This window comes from Salvelinus namaycush, chromosome 6 (assembly GCF_016432855.1).
Source record: "Salvelinus namaycush isolate Seneca chromosome 6, SaNama_1.0, whole genome shotgun sequence".
Classification (NCBI taxonomy): Eukaryota; Metazoa; Chordata; class Actinopteri; order Salmoniformes; family Salmonidae; genus Salvelinus; species Salvelinus namaycush.
The window spans coordinates 13,889,462-13,908,026 of NC_052312.1; the positions used below are offsets into that span (position 1 = coordinate 13,889,462).

Below are 18,565 nucleotides of genomic sequence, written 5' to 3' on the forward strand. Positions count from 1 at the left end.
TACATTTAATCTTTTCACAAATAGTTTCATTTAAATTGCATTTAAATTGCACAACAATTCCATGTGAATCTGATAACTATAATGTGTAGACTTTCCCAGATACAGTTTATGTCGTCCTGTTATCAGTCATAATGTCTCAGATGACAACCGAACTGACATCATATTCATTAGGTACCAACGCATATTTTCAACTGGTTCTATTACCGAAATATGGTTCCTTTCCCTCCACTTGTTTGATGTTCCCAGACTCTCTATGTTTAACAAAGGCTATTCAAGAGTCCCTCAGTCGAGTCAAGAGAGAGGGAAGGGAGAAGGGTATTTATGGGGGGGGGGGGGGGGGGTCATAAACCTTACCCACAGGCCAACGTCATGACAGTTATGTCCTAATTTTCGTCCATTATAAAGACATGGACTGATGATTGATATGACTGATAAAGGACTGATGAAGGATGTTATGACTACTAGGATATCTTGTTATGACTACTAGGATATCTTGTTATGACTACTAGGATATCTTGTTATGACTACTAGGATATCTTGTTATGACTACTAGGATATCTTGTTATGACTTCTAGGATATCTTGTTATGACTACTAGGATATCTTGTTATGACTACTAGGATATCTTGTTATGACTTCTAGGATATCTTGTTATGACTACTAGGATATCTTGTTATGACTTCTAGGATATCTTGTTATGACTTCTAGGGTATCTTGTTATGACTTCTAGGATATCTTGTTATGACTACTAGGATATCTTGTTATGACTTCTAGAATATCTTGTTATGACTTCTAAGTTGTTTGATTTTTTCAGATCATGTTTGAGACTTTGACATTGCAACACATTCACGCACGCACATACACATACGTACACGCTTGCATGCACGCACGCACACACACACACGTCTGTCCTATCGACGGTGTGAAATACATTTGTCCTCGGGGAGACATTCGATAAGTGTCAGGATGGTTAAACCCAGGTTTAACTTCTAGTTGGCCGATACGGAGCTTGTAATGTAAGTGCTTCTATCTTCTCCATGCTCGGGTGTATGCATGCGTGGCGTGGCCAACCAAATGCCTATTGACTTTTCACATACAGTGGGGAGAACAAGTATTTGATACACTGACGATTTTGCAGGTTTTCCTATTTACAAAGCATGTAGAGGTCTGTAATTTTTTATCATAGATACACTTCAACTGTGAGAGACGGAATCTAAAACAAAAAAAAACAGAAAATCACATTGTATGATTTTTAAGTGATTAATTTGCATTTTATCGCATGACAAGTATTTGATACATCAGAAAAGCAGAACTTAATATTTGGTACATCATACGTTTCCTGTAGTTCTTGACCAGGTTTGCACACACTGCAGCAGGCATTTTGGCCCACTCCTCCATACAGACCTTCTTCAGATCCTTCAGGTTTCGGGGCTGTCGCTGGGCAATACGGACTTTCAGCTCCCTCCAAAGATTTTCTATTGGGTTCAGGTCTGGAGCCTGGCTAGGCTACTCCAGGGCCTTGAGATGCTTCTTACGGAGCCACTCCTTAGTTGCCCTGGCTGTGTGTTTCGGGTCGTTGTCATGCTGGAAGACCCAGCCACGACCCATCTTCAATGCTCTTACTGAGGGAAGGAGGTTGTTGGCCAACATCTCGCGATACATGGCCCCATCCATCCTCCCCTCAATACGGTGCAGTCGTTCTGTCCCCTTTGCAGAAAAGCATCCCCAAAGAATGATGTTTCCACCTCCATGCTTCATGGTTGGGATGGTGTTCTTGGGGTTGTACTCATCCTTCTTCTTCCTCCGAACACGGCGAGTGGAGTTTAGACCAAAAAGCTCTATTTTTGTCTCATCAGACCACATGACCTTCTCCCATTCCTCCATTGGATCATCCAGATGGTCATTGGCAAACTTCAGACGGGCCTGGACATGCGCTGACTTGAGCAGGGGGACCTTGCGTGCGCTGCAGGATTTTAATCCATGATGGCGTAGTGTGTTACTAATGGTTTTCTTTGAGACCGTGGTCCCAGCTTTCTTCCGGTCATTGACCAGGTCCTGCCGTGTAGTTCTGGGCTGATCCCTCACCTTCCTCATGATCATTGATGCCCCACGAGGTGAGATCTTGCATGGAGCCCCAGACCGAGGGTGATTGACCGTCATCTTGAACTTCTTCCATTTTCTAATAATTGCGCCAACAGTTGTTGCCTTCTCACCAAGCTGCTTGCCTTTTGTCCTGTAGCCCATCCCAGCCTTGTGCAGGTCTATAATTTTATCCCTGATGTCCTTACACAGCTCTCTGGTCTTGGCCATTGTGGAGAGGTTGGAGTCTGTTTGATTGAGTGTGTGGACAGGTGTCTTTTATACAGGTAATGAGTTCAAACAGGTGCAGTTAATACAGGTAATGAGTGGAGAACAGGAGGGCTTCTTAAAGAAAAACTAACAGGTCTGTGAGAGCCGGAATTCTTACTGGTTGGTAGATGATCAAATACTTATGTCATGCAATAAAATGCTAATTAATTACTTAAAAATCATACAATGTGATTTTCTGGATTTTTGTTTTAGATTCCGTCTCTCACAGTTGAAGTGTACCTATGATAAAAAACTACAGACCTCTACATGCTTTGTAAGTAGGAAAACCTGCAAAATCGGCAGTGTATCAAATACTTGTTCTCCCCACTGTATATCCAACATGAAATCAATTCTCCAGTTGACTGCAATGAGAGCTCAATGGTTAATGTCAACCCAGCAAGTACTGGCAAGGGGGAAAGGGGGAGTAGAGGAGGGGGGTTTCTGGTAGTGTATGGAAATCAACCTGCTTCCTCGGACCTGTTCAGAGGAAGTTCAGATTTGAGAAGTAGGATGTAAATTGGCTCCATCCCTTTATGCGTACAATAGTATTTATATTGGCCTTATGAAGAAGAGTTCTAAAGTGCCACGGCATGATATCATATCGTTGCCATGACACCCTGGTTAAGGTGCTTTGGTAAACCTTTTCAACTCTGCTGTACCCCTCTCTCTCTAGTGTTGTTGAATATTATGTAAGATGTGTTAAACTACCTACCACCTCTTCTACCACCTCTCTCCCACTCACTCTCTATCCTCTTCATTTCTTTTTCTCTCCCCTGCCTTTCTTCCCAATTTCCCTCTCTATCCATATCTTTCTACATCTCCCTCTCCCCATCTCTCTCTCCCTATCTCTCGGAGTGAGAGTAAGTGATGAGTGAGGGGACTGGTCCATCTGTTACTAATGTCAGCGAGGATTGGATGGTTCACCTCCCTCCTTCCCTAACTCCATCCTTCTATCCTGCTGCCTGGTGAAGGAGAGGAAGGATCTTTCATGTCTGGCTGTCACAACAAGACTGGGCCCACACGCAGACATGGAGACACACACCTACAGTATACCTGCCCTATCCCATCTGGACAAGAGGAATACCTATGTACTGTAAGAATGCTATAGCTCAGCATTCAACACCATACTACCCTCCAAGCTCATCATTAAGCTTGAGGCCTTGGGTCTGAACCCCGCCCTGTGCAACTGGGTCCTGAACATCCTGACGGGCCGCCCCCAGGTGGTGAAGGTAGGAAACAACACCCCCACTTCGCTGATCCTCAACACTGGGGACCCACAAGGGGGCGTGCTCAGCCCCCTCCTGTACTCCCTGTTCACCCATGACTGTGTGGCCAAGCATGCCTCCAACTCAATCATCAAGTTTGCAGACGACACAACAGTAGTAGGCTTGATTACCAACAATGACGAGACAGCCTACAGGGAGGAGGTGAGGGCACTTGGAGTGTGGTGTCAGGTAAACAACCCTTCACTCAACGTCAATAAAACAAAGGAGATGATTGTGGACTTCAGGAAACAGCAGAGGGAGCACCCCCCCTAGCCACGGGATGATGGGCTCTTGACCAACCGTGCTATTTTGTTTGTTTTTTCGCATTGTACATAATGTTGCTGTTACCGTCTCTTAAGACCGGAAATAGCTTCTGGACATCAGGACAGCAATTACACACCTTGAACTGGATAAAGAATTTTTCTTTAATGAGTCGGACGAGAGGGATTTACTCCAGACACCCAAACAGGCCCTCATCCCCGTCATTCGCAGGAGAAAGAGAAGGAGGTATCACGGAAGGAGATTGGGGTGCCTTGTGAGGATCCGGCGAAGAGTGGCTAATCTGACTAATCTACTATTGGCCAACGTACAATCACTGGAAAATAAAGTGGACGAACTACAAGCACGTGTATCCTACCAACGGGACATTAAAAACAGTAATATCTTAGGTTTCACCGAGTCGTGGCTGAACAACGACATGAATAACATACTGCTGGCGGGTTATACACTGTATCGGCAGGATAGAACAGCAGCCTCTGGTAAGACAAGGGGTGGCGGTCTATGTACATTTGTAAACAACAGCTGGTACACAATATCTAAGGAAGTCTCAAGGTGTTGCTCGCCTGAGGTAGAGTATCTCATGACAATCTACCGAGAGAGTTTTCATCTATATTCTTCGTAGCTGTTTATTTTCCACCACAAACCGATGCTGGCACTAAGACCGCACTCAATGAGCTGTATACGGCCATAGGCAAACAGGAAAATGCTCATCCAGAGGCGGCACTCCTAGTGGCCGGGGACTTTAATGCAGGGAAACTTAAATGCATTTGAACTCCTTTCTACCAGCATGTTAAATGTGTAAACATAGGGGAAAAAACTCTAAACCACCATTATTCCGTACCCCCTGTATATATAGCCTCGCTATTGCTATTTTACTGTTGCTCTTTAATTATTTGTTACTTTTATTTCTTTTTTTAGGCATTTTTCTTAAAACTGCATTGTTGGTTAAGGGCTTTACTGTAAGTAAGCATTTCACTGTAAGGTCTACACTTGTTGTATTCGGGGCATGTGACAAATACAATTTGAATTGATTTGATTCACCCCGCTATCATCCAGAAGGCGAGGTCAGTACAGGTGCATCAAAGCTGGGACCGAGAGACTGAAAAACAGCTTCTATCTCAAGGCCATCAGACTGTTAAACAGCCATCACTAGCACATAGAGGCTGCTGCCTTTATACATAGACTTACAAATCAATGGCCACTTTAATAAATGGAACACTAGTCACTTTAATAATGTTAACATGTCTTGCATTATTCATCTCATATGTATATACTGTGTTCTATACTATTCTATCTTAGTATATGCCGCTCTGACATTGCTCGTCCATATATTTATATATTCTTACTTCCATTCCTTTACTTAGATTTGTGTGTATTGGGTATATGTCGTGAAATTGTTAGATATTACTTGTTAGATATTATTGCACTGTCAGAGCTAGAAACTCCATAATTTTGCTACACCCGCACATGTACATGACCAATAAAACATGTGATTTAATTTACCTCTGTCCCTCTGTCTGTCTCTGTGTCTATGCCCTGTCCATGAGTCTGTGTACATCTCCCTCTCCTCCTCTCTCTACGGCACCTTTCCATCACACTCCTTCTTTCCCTTTGTTTCTTTCCCTCTCTCCCCCTATCCCTCTATCCCCCCATCCCCATCTCCTCTGTTCCTGATTAACTTATGTAATGTGGAGTGAGAGGATGTGCTCATAACAAATCTGCCTCAAATCCCCCAACATGCAACAGGAGAGACTGAGTCAGCTAAAAAACCCACACATGGATTTGTAACGTGGGTCTGTAAATTAAATGGGCTTTAGCGTGTTTTAAAAGGGCCCAGGCGGTGGTAGGTCTGAGGTTTGGGTAAATGGTAAGAGAGGAGAGGTCTTTATATTAATATTGTGTGTGTTTGAGCAGCCCCTGCTGGAGAGAAGTGGATTTGCATTAGTGCTTATAGTACAGTCGTGGCCAAAAGTTTTGAGAATGACACAAATATTAATTTTCACAAAGTCTGCTGCCTCAGTTTGTATGATGGCAATTTGCATATACTCCAGAATGTTATGAAGAGTGATCAGATGAATTGCAATTAATTGCAAAGTCCCTCTTTGCCCTGCAAAAGTCCCAAAACGACATTTCCACTGCATTTCAGCCCTGCCACAAAAGGACCAGCTGACATCATGTCAGTGATTCTCTCGTTAACACAGGTGTGAGTGTTGACGAGGACAAGGCTGGAGATCACTCTGTCATGCTGACTGAGTTCGAATAACAGACTGGAATCTTCAAAAGGAGGGTGGTGCTTGGAATCATTGTTCTTCCTCTGTCAACCATGGTTACCTGCAAGGAAACACGTGCCGTCATCATTGCTTTGCACAAAAAGGGCATCACAGGCAAGGATATTCCTGACAGTAAGATTGCACCTAAATTAACCATTTATCTGATCATCAAGAACTTCAAGGAGAGCGGTTCAATTGTTGTGAAGAAGGCTTCAGGGCACCCAAGAAAGTCCAGCAAGCACCAGGACCGTCTCCTAAAGTTGATTCAGCTGCGGGATCGGGGCACCACCAGTACAGAGCTTGCTCAGGAATGGCAGCAGGCAGGTGTGAGTGCATCTGCAAGCACAGTGAGGCGAAGACTTTTGGAGGATGGCCTGGTGTCAATAAGGGCAGCACAGAAGCCACTTCTCTCCAGGAAAAACATCAGGGACAGACTGATATTCTGCAAAAGGTACAGGGATTGGACTGCTGAGGACTGGGGTAAAGTCATTTTCTCTGATGAATCCCCTTTCCGATTGTTTGGGGCATCCGGGAAAAAGCTTGAATTAACAGCCATGAATAAAGAATGGTACCAACACATCCTCCGAGAGCAACTTCTCCCAACCATACAGGAACAGTTTGGTGACGAACAATGCCTTTTCCAGCATGATGGAGCACCTTGCCATAAGGCAAAAGTGATAACTAAGTGGCTCGGGGAACAAAACATCAATATTTTGGGTCCATGGACAGGAAACTCCCCAGACCTTAATCTCATTGAGAACTTGTGGTCAATCCTCAGGAGGTGGGTGGACAAACAAAAAAAACACAAATTCTGACAAACTCCAAGCATTGATTATGCAAGAATGGGCTGCCATCAGTCAGGATGTGGCCCAGAAGTTAATTGACAGCATGCCAGGGCGGATTGCAGAGGTCTTGAAAAAGAAGGGTCAACACTGCAAATATTGACTCTTTGCATCAACTTCATGTAATTGTCAATAAAAGCCTTTGGCACTTATGAAATTCTTGTGATTATACTTCAGTATTCCATAGTAACATCTGACAAAAATATCTAAAGACACCGAGGCAGCAGACTTTGTGAAAATTAATTTTTGTGTCATTCTCAAAACTTTTGGCCATGACTGTACAAGGCCACATTCATAAAAGGTCCAATGCCAACAAGCTCTCACAGTCTCACGTCAGTATCAAACGCAAAATTTCAAAATCGTTCCAAACACTTTCAAAGTGTTTGGTTACTTCTCTGTATCGTTTCAAGGTTAAGTTTAGCCATTAACTCCAAGTTCTTAAGGTTAGGCATTAACTCCGAATGGTTAAGGTAAGGGTTAAGGTTTTAAAACATACATTCTAAAAACAACTTTCTATCGCTGGATCCAAACATGCAACCTTTGGAACCAGAGGCAGATGCTTACAAGCAATCCACCATCCCCATCCACAAGGCCCTTAACTTAACCATTCCCTAGCTAAACCAGAGGCCTACTTGAAGGTAACAGCGCTCACTGTTGCCCCTAGTGGCCGGTTTTATATCTCAACATCAAATCATTTCTGGGTAACAATTAACCCCTTAATGTTGATGTCCACATCTGGCATACATCGAATTTGCATAATAAAAAAATCCCCATCAAAATCTGTTTTAGCAAAAAAAATAGTATGGGCTCAGCCTTCTGCATCTGTGGTGGAAGGTGGATGAGCTACAGCGGTGTTTGTCAGACCACGAGAGATCAAGAATCGGTCTTCTCACGAAAACGATCTGCCAACTTCTGTCTGTAGCGTCCGAACAGTTTGGGCTACACACTAATATGACCCCTCTATGGAAAGGTGAGACTCTTTTGCTGTTTTGCTGTAGGACGCCCCACAATCCTCACAAGACTCGTCTGAAGGTAGCCCGGTATCAGTTTTAAAAAATGTATGGAAGTATATATGGAAGTAGTTTAGTGCCTAAGAAAATGTGTTAAATATGGGTCAAAACTAAATCTAAAACATTTCCTGATCTTTCGTGTATGTCTCAGATATACAGTAAGACAGACACTTTAAAGCAAACGTCCATTGATTTATTTTTTGACTATATGCTTTTCAATGTATGACTCTGCTATCCTTAGATTTAATCATTAAGTACCTTACTGTGATTGTTTTAATTTAAAACAAAAATTCTAAATTGCTTCTTAGCAAAAAGCTATTTCTTAACTTCTAGTTCCTCCCAAACCCGGGTCCGGGAGCACCCCCACCAGTAAAAAAGCTGACTAGCATAGCCTAGCATAGCGTCACAAGTAAATACTAGCATCTAAATATCATTAAATCACAAGTCCAAGACACCAGATGAAAGATACCCTTCTTGTGAATCTAGCCACCATCTCTGATTTTTAAAATGTTTTACAGGGAAGACACAATATGTAAATCTATTAGCTAACCACGTTAGCAAAAGACACCATTTTTCTTGCTCCACCATATTTTCACTCCATCAGTAGCTATCACCAATTCGACCAAATAAAGATATAAATAGCCACTAACCAAGAAAAAACTTCATCAGATGACAGTCTGATAACATATTTATTGTATAGCATATGTTTTGTTAGAAAAATTTGCATATTTCAGGTATAAATCATAGTTTACAATTGCAGCCCCCATCACAACTCTCACTAAAATGACTAGAATAACTACAGAGACCATCGTGTATTAGCTAATTACTCATCATAAAACATTTCTTAAAAATACACAGCGTACAGCAATTGAAAGACACAGATCTTGTGAATCAAGACAATATTTCAGATTTTCTAAGTGTTTTACAGCGAAAACACAATATATCGTTATATTAGCTTACCACAATAGCAAACCAGACAACAGCATTGATTCCAGCCAAACACAGCGATAACGTATTCACCACCAAAATAAATTAATTTTTCACTAACCTTCTCAGAATTCTTCAGATGACAGTCCTGTAACATCATATTACACAATCCATATAGGTTTTGTTCGAAAATGTGCATATTTAGCAGCACAAATCGTGGTTATACAATGTGATCAGTGGCAACAGGTCATGCATTCTGGCCGGCGCCATCTTGGAAAGGCACCTAATCTAATCAATAAATAATCGTAAACTTGACTAAAAAATACAGGTTGGACATGAAATGAAAGATGCATTAGTTATTAATGCAACCGCTGAGTTAGATTTTTAAAATTAACGTTACTAGACATACAGTGTGCGTTACAGCCAGACTAGTGCCGCAATAATGGCGGACAAATCCGTTTACATTTTTCCACATAAATACGGAATAACATCATAAATAGCTCTTACTTTTGGACGAGCTTCCATCAGAATCTTGTGCAAGTGGTCCCTTGTCCAAAAGAATCGCTGCTTGGTTGTAAAACGTCGTCTTCAACTTCGGAATTAGCAGCTAAGAATAGCTATGTGGCCACAGCATGCCCAAATCCTCCAAACGCAATACTAAGGAAATTCCGAAAATAGCAATATACTCGCATAAACTGATATAACTCGGTTTAAAATAACTTCGTTATGATGTTTCTAACACCTATATCGAATTAAATTACAGACGGATATATCTAAGGTCGATAACTGAGCGTTTCAAAATGCCATTCTGAGGTCCTGCTTTGCGCCATGATGAACGTCGAAAAGAGAGGTCCCCTCGTTCCTTGGCCTTTTATAAACTCTGAGAGCTACGTAGACACTCCATTCCACTTCTCATTGGTTACTGACATCCAGGGGAAGGCGGGTGCAGTTCATGTCGACCCATAGGATACATACAGAGCTTTAAACTGATCTGAGAACAGAGCCTAATTTTCAGACCTTCGCAGTGCCTGTCATGGATTTCGCTGCAGAAAGAGTTCTGGTTCACCCACAGACATAATTCAAACGGTTTTAGAAACTAGAGATTGTTTTCTATCCAATAGTAATAATAATATGCATATTGTACGAGCAAGAATTGAGTACGAGGCAGTTTAATTTGGAGACCAATTTTCACTAAGTCGAAACAGCACCCCCTATATTCGCAAGAAGTTAAGCAAGAATTTTGCTTGGACTATCTGGGAATGGTCTGAGTGAGGTGCCTAATTGGAGGGGGACATGTAACCTGAAACCTACTGTTATTGGCAGAGATGTGGGCAAACTCTCTTTGTTATTGGTCTATTAACTAATACTGCCTGGTGATGTCGCCAAGTGATCTGGGATCAGTTTTGCCTTTTGCATCATAATGAATAATATTAAATGAACAGGGCCGCCTGATACTAGATCAGTCCTACTCGGAGAGGGTAAACTCTTCTCAGGTTATAGCATGTGTTTTCAACTCACTAGATTCAGCATATTAATACAAGAAAGAAGGACTACTAAACTAACATTCTGACCACTGTCATTATACTGGTTGGTTAGAGAGTGACTAACAATTGACTTTTAACTCGGGACACTCCCTTCCAGCATCGGGGAACATCCCCCGCCTCCCCTGAATGCACACACCCACCACATCTATTTCTATGGGCACAAGCACTGTTCATGACACAAACTGTTCACACCTCTCTTGTTGGTGGAGAGAATTTTGCAGGTTTAAAGCATATTTCCTGCAATTCTACACATTTTGTCATGGGGTGCAAAGAACATTTTGTAGTTTTAAAGCAACTTTTCTTGCAATTCTATACATTTTGCCATGTCTAATGTGTTTTTATGATATTTGAGTGATAAATAAACTGACATGGGCTTGTTGATCTGGACATTTCTGACAAGTTACAAATAGCTATCTAAGGTATTCAATGACTAACATGACAAGAGGAACTGATGATGCACTACCCAATTTCGCACCTTCTGCATTCTACTGTTACAACTTTCAAGAGAAAGTTTAAAGCGGACTAAAGCGGACTAAGCCCCCCCTTGGAGGCGCGCACCACAGTTTGGGAACCACTGATCTAAAGATAGAGACAGCACCCATTTATAAGTTAGTATGAAATCAATCTTAACCTGTAATAAAAAAATTAAACAATAGAAACGGGGTAGACAGAGTGGAGGACCAGAACAAAGAGAAGGATTCGAGGGGGCTACCAATGAGAATAGCCTACAGCAGAGGAAAGAAAGAAAGAAAGAAAGGGAGGGGTGAGAAGGATGAGAAGGATGTTTACAATAAATGGGTGTGTAGTTGTGTCCTGTGGTTGGTGTGTTAGGTGGCTCAGCCTCCTGTTAAAACGATCGTTCTGTTTAAGTGGCTATTATCCTATTAAGAAACATTGCTGATGTCCTGCAGAGTTGATATAGTCAGTTCAGGGGGAGTCATTGTCTGTGTGTGTGTGTGTGTGTGTGTGTGTGTGTGTGTGTGCGTATGTGCATCCATGCGCACTTGTGTGCATGTGTGTGTAAGTATGCCTGCCTGTGTTAAACTTCTTAGGGCTGCAAAACGGGATCGATATGACAACAGCCAGTGAAAGTGCAGGGCGCCAAATTCAAACAACAGAAATCTCATAATTAAAATTCCTCAAGCATACAAGTATTTCACACCATTTTAAAGATACACTTCTTGTTAATCCCACCACAGTGTCCGATTTCAAAAAGGCTTTACAGCGAAAGCACCATGAACGATTATGTTAGCTCACCGCCAAATCACAGAAAAACACAGCCATTTTTCCAGCCAAAGACAAGAGTCACAAAAAGCAGAAATAGAGATAAAATGAATCACTAACCTTTGATGATCTTCATCAGATGACACTCATAGGACTTCATGTTACACAATACATACATGTTTTGTTCGATAAAGTTCATATTTATATCCAAAAACCTCAGTTTACATTGGCGCCATGTTCAGAAATGCCTCCAAAATATCCAGAGAAATTGCAGAGAGCCACATCAAATAACAGAAATACTCATCATAAACTTTGATGAAAGATACATGTTTTACATAGAATTAAAGATAAACTTGTTCTTAATGCAACCGCTGTGTCAGATTTCAAAAAAGCTTTACGGCAAAAGCACAATATTCAATAATCTGAGAACAGCGTTCAGCCACAAAAGCAAGCCATACAGTTACCCGCCAAATTGTGGAGTCAACAAAAGTCAGAAATAGCATTATAAATCTTCACTTACCTTTGCTGATCTTCGTCGGAATTCCCTCCCAGGACTCCCACAATAAATGTTTGTTTTGTTCGGTAATGTCCATCATTTATGTCAAAATAGCTACTTTTGTTAGCGTGTTTGGTAAACAAATCCAAAATCACGTAGCGCGTTCACTAAAAGCAGACGAAATATCAAAAAGTTCCGTAACAGTCAGTAGAAACATGTCAAACGATGTATCAATCTTTAGGATGTTTTTAACATAAATCTTCAATAATGTTCCAACCGGAGAATTTCTTTGTCTTCAGAAGTGCGATGGAACAGAGCTCGCTCTCACATGAACGCGCATGGTCAGCGCATGTTCAGGTCATGATAGACCTTACTCAATCCCCTCTCCTTCGGCCCCACTTAACAGTAGAAGCAGCAGACAAGGTTCTAAAGACTGTTGACATCTAGTGGAAGCCGTAGGAAGTGCAAAATGACCCATATCCCACTGTATATTCGATAGGCGATGAGTTGAAAACCTACAAACCTCAGATTTCCCACTTCCTGGTTGGATTTTTTTCTCAGGTTTTTGCCTGCCATATGAGTTCTGTTATACTCACAGACATCATTCAAACAGTTTTAGAAACTTCATAGTGTTTTCTATCCAATACTAATAATAATATGCATATATTAGCAACTGGGACTGAGGAGCAGGCAGTTTACTCTGGGCACCTTTTCATCCAAGCTACTCAATACTGCCCCTGCAGTCATAAGAAGTTTTAATATGTCTGTGTGTGATGGAGAGTTTGGGCCGGGCACGCGACATGATACAAGTCTCCTTCCCTCCTAGTCCTAGGCTAAGAGATGCAGCTTTGGGTTCATTCATTTCAACACAATCATTCCTTTTTGGAGTGAAGGGTAATTTTTATGATTCTTCCTTTCCTTCATTCCCTTCATTTTAGGCCTTCGGGTACCGAAGGGTGCCGGACACTTTTTAACATTCTCTGTTTTAGTCTTCCCATCCCTCCCTCCATTAATTAATTCCCCAATGGCAGCTCAGAGGGCAGTGTGGTTCTTATTGTCCCCCACAATTAAATCGGGGAGGGGACTGTGGATCTCCGTCTGTTAGTACATACGTTAGCCACAAACGATCTCAGACAGCACTGGCCCGATCTTCACGAAACTTGGTTGAATTATTTGTTTTGCTATAGAGATCCGGCATTTACAAAATTACACTCATTGGCCAGATGGTGGCGCTATAACAGGAGATTTAAAATGCAAACATTGAAAGGTCACGCCCCGCACCCAATTTGACCTAGTCAGGAAATTCGGTTCATAGGTCACTCTCCTCACAAGGAAAGAAATTGCCCTGGGACGCATAAGGTCTGCCATGATGGATTTTCCGCCATTTTGAAATTGGTGAAAAACACGCTACTCTTCTGGCACCTAATGACCGATCTACACAAAACCTGATATGTGGCACCTATGGACAAAGGTCTCGCAACGCAATAAACCATTACATGGGTGTGGACCAATAAACATTCACATGGGCTTGGTCTGGTACATATATGCATATAAATAAGTCAAGGATATTCGTATTGTAACAAAATTTAGTACACATGTTGCAAACACTGTCAAGACTCAACATATATGAGAACATTCATATCGACCACACGGTGGTGCTATAACAGGCACATGTTTATATCTCTTGATCTGTTTAACTCAGAGTGATGAAATTTGGCACACATGCTCAGGGATATGAGTCTAACTGACCCACGCAATATCTGACATCACTGGCGCAATTTTGATGAAACTTGGGTGAATCATGCGTCTTGCCAAAGAGTCTGCCATTTTCAAAATTACACTGATTGGCCCAAGGGGGGGCGCAGCATCATTCGTGGGGGACAACATGTTTACTGTTGCCTTGTTTATTGATGAACCTGGTGGGGAGAGGGACTGACTGGCTGTGTTTAGGCGCCCCAATGGACTCCTGCTTATTTAATGAGGTGGCATGGGCCTTGCCATGTCTGGGGACCTCAGGGGCCTCACAGTGTTTTGGTTGGGTCCTCCCAGAGGCCACACATCAGCTCTTTCTCAATTAATCTGTCCTCGATTCGTTGCATCCTCTCTCCTCGCCTCCGCCTCAACTGTATTGGAGGAGAGGGTCTAAGGTCCTTCCCTTATGGCCTTCTCCTCCAATGAGATTTGAGAAGGAGGAGAGGAGCTAGGATGTGATGAATCAAGGAAAGGTGCCACTACATTGTGTAAAGAAGGATTTTTAAGCCTTGAGACAACTGACAAATGGATTGTGTATGTGTGCCATTCAGAGGTTGAATGTAAAATATTTAAGTGCCTTTGAACGGGGTATGGTAGTAAGTGCCAGGCACACTGGTTTAAGTGTGTCAAGAACTGCAATACTGCTTGGTTTTGCACGCTCAACAGTTTCCCGTGTGTATCAAGAATGGTCCACCACCCAAAGGACATCCAGCAAACTTGACACAACTGTGGGAAGCATTGGAGTCAACATGGGCCAGCATCCTTGTGGAACGCTTTCGACACCTTGTAGAGTCCATGTCCCGACAAATTCAAGCTGTTCTGAGAGGGTGCAACTCAATAATAGGAAGGTATTCCTAATGTTTTTTACACTCAGTATATGTTATATTATGCAAAAAAAAGTATATAGTGTATTTCTGAGAGTGTATGAGAACCTGCTATAGAAGGGTACTGTCCCTCGTGGCTTCACACTGTTAGCTCAGGGAGATATCTCTATGAAGGTTTGTTTGTGTGTGTGTGTGTGTGTGTGTGGGCAACTATGCATGCGGTATTAACTCCCTCAAAAGAACCACCACATATAATTTTTTTTACCCCTTTTTCTCCATAAGAAGCCGCACTGCTTCTTGACACAATTCCCCTTAACCCGGAAGCCAGCCGCACCAATGTGTCGGAGGAAACACCATACACCTGTCGACCGTGTCAGCGTCCACTGCGCCCGGCCCGCCACAGGAGTCGCTATTGCGCGATGGGACAAGGACATCCCTGCCAGCCAAACCCTCCCCTAACCCGGACGACGCTGGTCAATTGTGCACCGCCCCATGGGTCTCCCGGTCTCGGCCGGCTGCGACAGAACCTGGACTCGAACCAGGATCTCTAGGGGCACAGCTGCCTTAAACCACTGCGCCACTCGGGAGGCGATGCATGGGCTGGATCTTATAGTGCAAACAATTTCATGAACTAATGATAGATTTGCTATTAACAGTAAGTTAATGAGTGAATCAGTTAATTGGATGGGATTTATAATTTTAGGTCATTCAGAGTTTATGTGACTGTTTGTCATATAATTTTTCATACAGGGCGCCTTTCCTTCGCTGGGAAATGTTTGGCAAAATTTGAGAATACCCACTTCTCCAGCCACTAAGAGAGAGAGAGCAAGAGACCGAGAGAGCGAGAGAGCAAGCGAGAAGGGGGAGAAGGCAGAGAAAGAGAGTGAGAAGGAGAGAGAGAGAAGGGGGGTATAGAGAGAGAGGGAGAAATGGAGAGAGGGAGAAAAGGGGGAAAAGGAGGAGACAGTGGGAGAGTGAGAGAGTGAAGATGAGGGAAAAAACTGAAAAAAAGAGGGAAGACGTAGGAGAGGTAAAGAGCGGGAAAAAGAGAAATAAAGAGAGGGATGAGAAAGAGAGGGAGAGTAAAGTCCTTATTCAGGGCGTTTCTGTTCACCAGTCACATCAAGGCTCCAAATCAATCCTGCAAATGGGTTTGCTCCTCAACAAGGTTACCAAATGACGGTGGGATGGAGAGAGAGAGAGAGATAGATAGAGGAGAGAGACAGAGAGAGAGAGAGAGAGAGAGATAGACAGAGAGAGGAGAGAGACAGAGAGAGGAGAGAGACAGAGATTGTGGTGGTGATATGGGTGACTATAGATGGGACAGTTGAACTGGGTTGAACTGGGGAAGGGGGGAAGGACTTCTGTTGATTGCTGGTTGTTACTGGAAACAGAATGTCATCCGTGTGTTAAAATACGTTTTTTTTCTTCCTTCTGTCAATTTTTTGCTTGTGTGTGTGTTTGAGAGCGAGCGTGTGTTTGTTATGACACAAGAGAGAGAAGACAGATAGCCTCCATGTGTGGGCGTGTGTGTGTGTGTGTGGTTATGTGTTCATTTTCCTCACAGCAGACACAGATGCTCTCCTAACCCTGTCACAATGAAATGTGGTCTCCATTTCCCGCCATTCCCCAGCTGAGCCTTTGGAATTGGAAAATAAATATATAAATAATGGAATGAATAAAAAATGGTCAGCACTTCCAATCTGTTATTCTTCTCCACTGACCCGGAGTGTGTGTGTTTGTGTATATGTACACGCTTAGAAAAAAGGTGCTATCTAGAACCCTTTTGAGTTCAATGTAGAACCCTTTACACAGAGGGTTCTACATGGAACCCAAAACAGCACTTCCTGGAACCAAAAAGGATTCTCTCTAAAACCAAAAATGGTTCTCCTACGGGGACAACCGAAAAACCCTTTTGAGTTTTTTCAAAGAGTGTGTGTGTGTGTATGCACACATGCGCTTGTATTCACTATGTATTCACCTATGCTTTATCTGTGTGTGTCTGTCTTCTAATCCACAGGAACACTTCACCCCAGAGTGCAAGTTCAAAGAAAGTGTGTTTGAGAACTACTACGTGACGTACTCGTCCATCCTGTACCGGCAGACCCAGTCGGGCAGGGCCTGGTACATCGGCATCAACCGGGACGGACAGGTCATGAAGGGCAACAGGGTCAAGAAGACCAAGGGGGCCGCCCACTTCCTGCCCAAACTCATCGAAGGTGCAGTACAGTACAGTAGGAAGTTAATTATGGTCATTAGTTGTCTCTGTCATTTTGTCACGTTTGCTTTTCATGATGCACTCCGGTCTCATTTGAAAAAAGAGATTTGTTCTGTTCAATATTATTCTGTCTCCCTCTTTCCTTTTCTCACATCTCTTCCCTCCCCCCTACAGTGGCTATGTACAGGGAGCCGTCGCTACATGAAGTGGTGGTGGTCGCCGAGCTGAGTTCGCCCAGAAAAATGGCCAAGGCCTCCGATTCACCTGTGCTGCAGAACGGCAAAAAAGACCCGCCCTCAAAAACCAAAACCTCCTAGCGCACAGAGAACACAGGGGCGGTCATATGGGCATTGGGCACTGGCATGGGCACCTAAAGGAACTACAGGGATGATATATAGAAGCAATGGAGCTACTTGATGGTAGCATTAGAAGAACTCTATCTCCCATAATGCAATAGTGAAGGGGTGGGGAAATAAATGCCAATGGAACCCTTCTTTAAAGATATGGTGTGTCCCCCACCCACCGCAGCCCCCTCCCCTTCTCTTACCCAACACCGCCCCTGTATGAGTCTGGGATTTCAGAGCAATAAAACTTGAGGAATGAGGCTGGGTGCGTCGTAGTATGCACTGGTCACGTCACAACTATATACACATCCACTACGGGAAATTCCCGTGAAAGAAGACCGACACCTATCATCAGCATCGTCTGTTTTTAAATCTACTTCACAACGAACAATATCTTCCTGTTTTTATTACACAGGGTTGTCACGGTCAAATGTTTCCCCCCTGTCCCACTGAGCAGCAGGGGGGTGCCTATTGTTCTACATTCCCAAAGCTTCCATCCATACTAATGTAAGGTTGATCCAGGATGCGTCTGCACCCTATTTTCAATATAGTGCACTACTTTGTGTGGGCTGTGGTCAAAAGTTGTGCACTACAAAGGGAATAGGGTGCCATTTTGGATGCATCCCAAAACGTCCGTCAGCACCTTTGTGACCATAGCTACTGTATCTCCTCCATACTGATGTGGAGCTTTTTTCATTTTTTTTTTCTTTCCCTCGTTAACCTCAGTTTTCCACTCGGCAGCACAAGAAAAAACCTCCTTGTTCCTCTCTAGGGCTGTTTAACAGCAGCTTTCACTGATCAAAATCTCCCCAACTCTTGAAAGAGAGAGAGAAACCTCCCTGCTGCACTGAACTACACACGATTGTGTTCACACACACACACACACACACACACACACACACACACACACACACACACACACACACACACACACACACACACACACACACACACACACACACACACACACACACACACACACACACACACACACACAGGCTGGGCAGCAGAGGGAGAGGGTGATTGTGTGCGGGTTGAAGAATGATGACGATATAATCAGTGAGATGGTGTAGATGTTCTGGGAGTCTGTTTGTCCATGTAGGTTATTATTAAACTGACTGCTTTACCCTCTCTGTGCCCAGCCATGCGTTACACCATCCTATAACTACACTAGATCATTTCTCTAGCTCATGGCCCTAACATGCTGACCACACCGCCCGCG

General features: G+C 43.1%; 1 protein-coding gene across 1 annotated transcript in view; it reads left to right on the plus strand.

The window, feature by feature from the left end:
• Positions 1-17,316, plus strand: part of LOC120049494 (fibroblast growth factor 14-like) — a 168,405-nt gene extending 151,089 nt beyond the window's left edge. Inside the window, exons 3-4 of the mRNA XM_038995756.1 lie at positions 16,802-17,000; positions 17,174-17,316. Coding sequence (XP_038851684.1) covers positions 16,802-17,000; positions 17,174-17,316 — 342 coding nt within the window. The remainder of the gene's footprint in view (positions 1-16,801; positions 17,001-17,173) is intronic.
• Positions 17,317-18,565: the final 1,249 nt, after the last annotated feature.